At 27.9% G+C, this 7,898-nt stretch overlaps 1 protein-coding gene across 1 annotated transcript; it reads left to right on the top strand.

Moving 5' to 3' along the window:
• The first annotated feature begins 656 nt into the window (after positions 1–656).
• Positions 657–1,809, top strand: LOC145102489 (uncharacterized). The gene is made up of 3 exons (XM_079039885.1): positions 657–1,066; positions 1,173–1,324; positions 1,413–1,809. The coding sequence occupies exons 1-3, from the start codon at positions 748–750 to the stop codon at positions 1,530–1,532; spliced, it is 591 nt and encodes a 196-aa protein (XP_078896011.1). The 5' UTR covers positions 657–747; the 3' UTR covers positions 1,533–1,809.
• The last annotated feature ends 6,089 nt before the right edge of the window (positions 1,810–7,898 follow it).

Genomic DNA, 7,898 nt, shown 5'->3' with positions numbered 1-7,898 from the left:
AATCACCATCTAAAAAAGAGAATTGAATTTGTCAATGTATAATTTTATTTCATTTTATTCATTTGACTATTAAAATGAAATGGTATATGTTAAAGTATTAACAAAAAAAAAAAAAAAAAAAAAAAAAAAAAAGAGCTACAACGTTCTATTAAGCTATGAATATGACCAGAAAAACGCCAAAAAATTTAAAGGTTGGTTAAAAAGACATTCCATATTGTAATATGGACACCCTGTGTTTGACTTATCTTTTTGGGAGACAAAAGTCATTTTGGCAAAAGTTACAAAAAGTCAGGATTTCTTAACTTTTTCAAAAAGTCACTTTTCTTTATATCCAAAATCCAAAAGTAGTTTTTAAAATGTTTTTCCCAAACATCTTTTGCATTCTATCTTTTCTAAAAAGAACTTTTGGCCTTCAAAAAGATAAGTCAAACACCCCTTAAGTATCCAACGGTGGTTCGATATTATTTCGACGATGATCCAGGTCGATATTATTCCAAATTTCCGACGATGATCCGGCACCGATCCAACCAAACATGACAAGTAGTTGGAAAGTATGGAATGTAAAAATGTTTTTAATATAATACTAAAGTTTGTGTGTGTACGAGTGTGTGAGAGAGACTCTATGTGGAGAATGAGAGTATAAGAATTATAGAATAGGAGGAGTGGTATATATAAAGAGACTGGTGTGGTGTATAATATCCCTTCCTTCACCTATTCGCCATTATCCATCTCCTTTGACCACCAGCCATGGGCAACTGCCAAGCCGTCGATAATGCAAGTTTCGTATTACAAACCCGAAACGGTAGAGCTGAGAGGTTCTATTCACCCATCTCTGCCGCCGAGATCATGAAGCTCCACCCCGGTCACTGTGTCGCCCTCCTCCTCACCACCACCTTCTACTCCTCCCCTCCTTCATCTTCCTCCGACGTCGACCACCACCACCATCGACATCCCAACAACAACCCTGCAAACACCAATCAACCTCTTCGTGTTACTCGCATCAAGCTTCTCCGTCCCACCGACAATCTAGTCCTTGGCCATGCTTACAGACTCATCACGAACCAAGGTTGGTTTTTGTTTATGTTTAATTTCTTCTTTTTCGTTCGATTTGAGGAAATTATATGTTTATAACAAGATAATTCATTACTTAATACCCTTCTTTGATTCTGCAGAAGTGATGAAAGGATTAAAGGCAAAGAAAAATGGAAAATTGGATAACATTAAGGATTTTTTGCCGCCGGAGTCTGCCGGAAAAACCTCTGCAAATTCAGATTCCGAAGCAGCTTCCACAAGATCTACTCAATCGGGGAAATCCCACCAACAGGTCTAAAATAGTTTCTAGTTACTCTCTTTATGGGTAACCTAATTTTATGAAAAAATAGCTCATAGATTCAACTGGGTTAATTATGTAGATGAGGAAACCAGATAAACATCGGCAGAGGACGGCGGGTCCGGCGAACTCTGCATCCACCGGAATCAAACCAAGAGGGTGGCATCCATCATTAAACAGCATCTCAGAGGCAACAAGCTAGCTTAATTAGCTATGTTCATATAAATTTTAATTTCTTTTCCGTAGAGTTCTTGTGGGAAGATGGAGATTGCATTTGGAGGCATGATGAATGACGCAATTTCTTGAAAAATGAGATTTTGTTTTAAATTGTTATAATGATTTTGTTGTGTTTCAAGAAATGCTTTCCTTCATTCTTTGTTTCCGTTGAACATGCAATCCTCTCCGCCTTTGTAATTATTACTCTTCTTGTCTACTTTTACCAATGATCATCCATGGTCAATCTTGCCAATGCTTTTTCACTGATTTTTGTTATGAAAAGGGGTAAAAGAATATAAAAAGTATATAATCAATCATTAATATTAATATTTTATAAATAAAATAAAACAAATTTATATATTATAATGTAGGAAAAACTCCAATAAAATTTTAATATTTTGGGTTTAATTTTAACTTTTATTTTTTAAACAAAAATGTCCCTATTATTTTATATTTTGTTCAAATTAACGAAATAGTTTATATATTTTTTCAACAGAAAATAACATATTATTATATAACATTAGATAATCGAGATTTTTTTTGTTTAAAAAATAAATGTCAGGATTAAACCGTAAATTGACCGAAAATATTATGATTTTATTGGAGATTTATCTACAATACAATGGAGAAGTCTATTAATTTGTATGGAAGATTTTTATTGTTTGTTGTAACCACTAGCTAGTATAGTACCTTTAAATCAATTTAAAGCATGAAAGATTTTGAATTAAATCTAAGCCATGTTAAAATTGATTGAGAGTGTAGTAATTCTGATTAATTTTTGAGTAGTTTAAAGCAATGTTGGAAATTATTGAGAATGTCTAATAAATTTGATAAACCAAATAGTTAATGAATATATCATATGGTGTTAAAGTATGTGTATATTAGTTTATAGTGATGAGGATATTTGAAAGAATATTATTGGGAGTTAAAAGGAAGAATAGCGCATGAATGATGAGGTGGAGTTAATCATGGCATTCCAACGTTGTAATCATAAATATTCTTTCCTACAACTTCATGTCCCACAAATTAATGTCCTTTCTCTTTTGGGCGACGATAGATTTTGGTATTATAAGCGGAAATGTAACACAGACATTAACATATTATTAGTTAATAATCACCGTAAAAAAAGTTAATAATAAGAAAATTACTATGTTCATTTCATGTTAAATAAAAAATCTCTATTTTTAATATATACAAAAACCTTTATATATCTTTACTATTTTATAAAACAAATCCTACTATTTCTAAAAATAGATTGAATAAAATAATAATATTTTTTAAGACGTCTAAATCATTAAGCTAATTATACAACTAATCACTAATAAAATAATATTAAAATTTAAACAAACTCCTATAAATCTTCTCTTCCAAGGTTTTGACCAGATCTTTTTTCATCCAAATAAATACTCAACACTCTATAATTTGGTCATTTCATAAATTTTTCTTTATTTTTAATATGACATGTTTTCTAAAACAAACTAACGATTGAATTGAAAATAATCATTCTCCATCGAAAAGAAATTAATTGTCGAAACAAACTATTTGTCGTCCGCCGCTTTGCGCGGGTAAACGGCTAGTATATATATATATATATATATATATATATATATATATATATATATATATATATATATATATATATATATATATTACTTGAATTCTCCCTTTGTTTTTGTTTATACAGAAAGAACTTATATATTAAATTCAGAAAAACAAAAGAAAAATTAATCAATTTTATTAATTAATTTTCAAAAAAAAAAAGACAGAAAAAAAAGTTCGAAAATGCCCCCGAGTTCACAGGTTTGTGAAATGGGCCAGAATCTGCAAAATGGTTTTGGGCCTTTGAAACGGGTCGATTGTTTTCTTAAACAAATTGTTTTTGTACATTTTTCTTTTATTTTAATTTCGTAGTTGAAAAGGATGATAACTCATCCTAACCAGATAATGTGAGCTATTCGGTTCAACTAAGTTTTTATAATTGTAAAAAGTCTAAATTTGCACCAAACACGTTATTCATTAGGGTTTTCATAAAAAACCGAAATTGAATAACTCATCCTAATCAGATAAGGTTTGAGCTATTCGGTTTAATAAACTAATTTATTATAATTTGTTTGGTTCGAGTTCGATTAATTTTATGTTTATTCAGGTTATTAGACTAATGTTTATAAACTTTGTGGTCCCACTTTTACTCAATTTGACTTAAGTTGCGCTCTTTATTTGCTGAAGTTCCACATCTTTGAGTTATACTTTCAATTATTATAACTAAAAATGTTTCTTATTAAAAGTATTAAGAAAAAAATGTTGTTATTATTATCATCTATTATTAAAGACAATATATTCAGAGTCTATTTTAAATTATGATGAACATTTTTGGTGTTCAAAAATATCAACCACTTTGATGTGTAATTCTCATATACACTTTGGTGGAGTACACTATAGAAAAAAAAATGTTCCTTCCTTGGATTTATTTTATACGTTGTGTTTATTGGATTTTTCCAAGATGGACCATTGAGTGCAAGGATTACGTTTGTATATTGTTCAAAGGGATAATGTCATAAAAAGCCTTAAGTTTGGCAGAAAATGTCGGTTTTACCCTTCGGCAGATTTTTGGTTCATTTATACCGCAAATTTGTCATTTTTTTTGTTGATTTTGCCCTTGTTACCTGCAATAGCAGGTTTCCAGGTTATTATGAATTATTTTTTTTGTGAAAAAACCCCTAAGTTTACAAATATTTTGCAAAAAAAACCCTTAAGTCTATAAACATATAAAATATAAATATATATTCAAAATTTGATAAAACTAAATAGTTTTCTACTAAAACATATTTTTAGCTTTACATACAGTAACTTTTATATTTGTTTGATATAAACTTTTTATATTTAAATTTTAAAAAAGTTACCTAGTTTTAACAAAATTTGCATATATTTCTTAATTAATACTTCAACTTTTCAAAACAAAATTAAAAAAACATTTTTTAGTTTATAATTAATTATGCTAAAATAGTTAATATTAGTAATATGGTATCAAGTATTCAAATAATTTTTTAAAAGGTAAATAAAAATATTTTATATGTTTAAAAGGTTTGTATTTCAGAAATACTAACATATCATAATTTTTATATGTTTAAATACATAATAATATTATCATTTTTTTTATAAAAATATCATTAACATTTTAAATATCAAAAATAAATATAAACATTTTAAACATATAAAATATAAATATATTCGTCTAATTTATTATATAAATATATTTATTTTTATAAAAAATATGATAGTTTATTATTTCTGAAATACAAACCTTTTAAACATATAAAACATTTTTATTTTTCTTTTAAAAAAGTTAATTGAATGTAACTAATGTCATATTATTATTAGCTACCAGACATTTTTTAATGTTGCTTTGAAAAGTTGAAATATTAATTAATAAATATTTTTAATTTTGATAAAACTAGATAACTTTTTTAAAATTTAAATATAAAAACTTTATATCAAACAAATATAAAATTTCCCGTACATAAAGCTAAAAATATGTTTCAGTAGAAAACTATTTAGTTTTATAAAATTTTGAATATATATTTATATTTTATATGTTTATAATCTTAAGGGTTTTTTTGCAAAATATTTGTAAACTTAAGGGTTTTTTCGCAAAAAATAATCCATAGTAACCTGGAAACCTGCTATTGCAGGTAAGAAGGGCAAAACCGACAAAAAAATGACAAGTTTGCGGTATTAACGAACCAAAAATCTGTCGAAGGGTAAAACCGACATTTTCTGCCAAACTTAAGGTTTTTTATGACATTATCCCATTGTTCAAACTTATATTTGTACATTTATTTTTATGTTTATTTAGACTGTGTGTGCGAATAATATGATAAAAGAATGATAAAATATAATAATTTTGTTTATCTTATATCATTCTTTTTAAAACTATGAGTTAGTATACATCTGAGGTATCGTTTTTATTCATAGTTTTGTTATTTGTGTGGTTTGATGAACATTTTTAAAATAAATAAAAATGTTAGTTTAATTTCATAGTTTGAGATGAAAAAGAAATTGGCACTAACACATAGGTAAATTCGATTTATACGATAAACTGAATAAAATAACGCAAAATCGATTAAATTGTATCCTATTTTGTTTAGTTATGATTAATTTTAAACAATTAAATCCGAAAACACAAAGTAATTAAATCGAAATTCGATTAAACCCGACTGAATAACACCTGTAATATTCACAAAAACAATAATCACTTTTGAAATTTATAATTATTTAAACTTGTGGTCTTTGTTTAACAAATATAATTAAATACAAATGCTTTGAAAATTAAATTCATTTGCATAGAAAATCAAGGATCAAAATGTTTTCGAGCTATTTAAACTTACTTTTTGTTGATATAGTTAATAGTTGTTATAAAAAGTTTTATTTATTTATTTATTTATTATTATTATTATTTCAAATCAAGATTGTGCCATTCGAGCATAGGTCTGATTCTGATAGATATGTAAGCTTGCGAGTCAAACTTTCCCACCCATACTGCATGTCATCGTCATACTTCCCTTTTTTTTTTTCGTTCCAAACTTTGAGTTATTAATGACAAAATCCCTCACTTTCTTCTAAATTAAAATTATTTTTATGTTTTAATAACACTCTTCTTTTTTTCATAATTTGATTTCACTAAAATAATTGGCAATCATTTTTTTTCGCAAGAATAAATGGGGTCCTAGTGAGTGGTGAACTCATTTGATGTTTTTATAGATAGGTGACATTTTGTAAACATCTTGACAATTTCAGTAACGTCTGATTTATCCATAAAAATAATTATATTTTTTGCATAGAAGATAAGCGAACTGAATGAACATGACATTGAATAAGACAATTTCTTCTTTACGATATATAATTTAAAGTTCAATATTTTAACGGTATATGTCACCCACTACTTGCTCTTCATCTATTACTTCACATAGTAAAGAAAGGAAGATGGTGACCACACTTGAACTCGAGACCTATCTTCACAATTTTAGTTCTTAGCATTTTATGTCCACCATCTCATTTGCTCTTCTCCATCTAATACTTTAAGGTTTATATTTTCATTTATTATTTCTGTCACATGAGGATTTGCGTCCGAAATACATATAGTATATTTGTAAAAGAGGGGGATTGAATACAAGTATAGACTTTTATAAAAGAAAAAAAATCAAAGCATAAACACAAACAAAATAAGAAATAACAATATAATTTGAGCTTTTTGGTTTATATAAATTAAAAACTAACTAATAGGTGATTCGGCCCAAAACCTTTTTTTTAAAACAAAAATATGACCAAAAGTGGCAAGTTCAACAAAATCTAGGGGCCATTCATGTAAATTAAGCCATTTCCCTAAAAAAAATCTTTAAGATATATAAAAAAGAATGGACCAAAAATGTCAAATTCAACAAAACCTAAACAAACAAATTCAACAAAACCTAAACACCATTTATGTAAAATAAATCAATTCTCTCACAGGAAACCCTACACAAATCTTCAATATGTATAAAAAAAAAACAAAAATAGACCAAAAGAATCAAATTCAACAATCCTTTATGTAAAATAAAAAAATGGGAATCGTTTAAAGCAAAAGTGGAGCTAGAGAACTGAGCCAAAAAAGTCAAAAACAAAAGCTTGGGGGGAAAAAATGCCAACAGGTAAAACATTTGAGGCAAGAGAGTCAAAAAAAAGCTATAAATTTACTGTTCATGTTCATAACCGTGTTATCCTTTAAATATGTATATAAATGTGTGATGCAAAAAGTAAACATATAAGTCTATATGGTATTGTGAAGTTTTTACACCTAGAATTCTAAGTGAAGAGGGATTTCTACGCCTAAACACTACCCAGGTACTAGTAGGTGTGTTGTCGAGTGAGTGATTCTAGGATCATTCCTCTCTCTCTCTCTCTCTCTCTCTCTCTCTCTCTCTCTCTCTCTCTCTCTCTCTCTCTCTCTCTCTCTCTCTCTCTCTCTCTCTCTCTCTCTCTCTCTCTCTCTCTCTCTCTCTCAGCACTTCAGTAGTAAAACATCATTTCAAGAGGTACTAGGTGTCTTCTGAAATGGTTTGAGGAATGGTTTCATGATAAAATGGCCACCATTTAAATTGTAACCATATCAGATAGCCTGTCAATCATATGACTATCAATAGATTAATTTGAGTAGATCTTAAAAACAAAATCCTTACATAGAAAGAAGTGTTTTCTTGCTAATATATAATAAGAAAATGAACATATAATTTTCAAAACTATTTATAAATATTGTTGCCCAAACATACAACCTTGTATGGATATTTATACCAAATAAAGTTGATTAGAATGAGGGGAA

Source organism: Lactuca serriola, chromosome 4, assembly GCF_051521515.1.
Source record: "Lactuca serriola cultivar US96UC23 chromosome 4, Lser_US96UC23_V15, whole genome shotgun sequence".
In the NCBI taxonomy this organism is placed as follows: Eukaryota; Viridiplantae; Streptophyta; class Magnoliopsida; order Asterales; family Asteraceae; genus Lactuca; species Lactuca serriola.
Note: the sequence above shows the minus strand (reverse complement) of the source record. Positions and strands in the feature narration are given on the sequence as shown.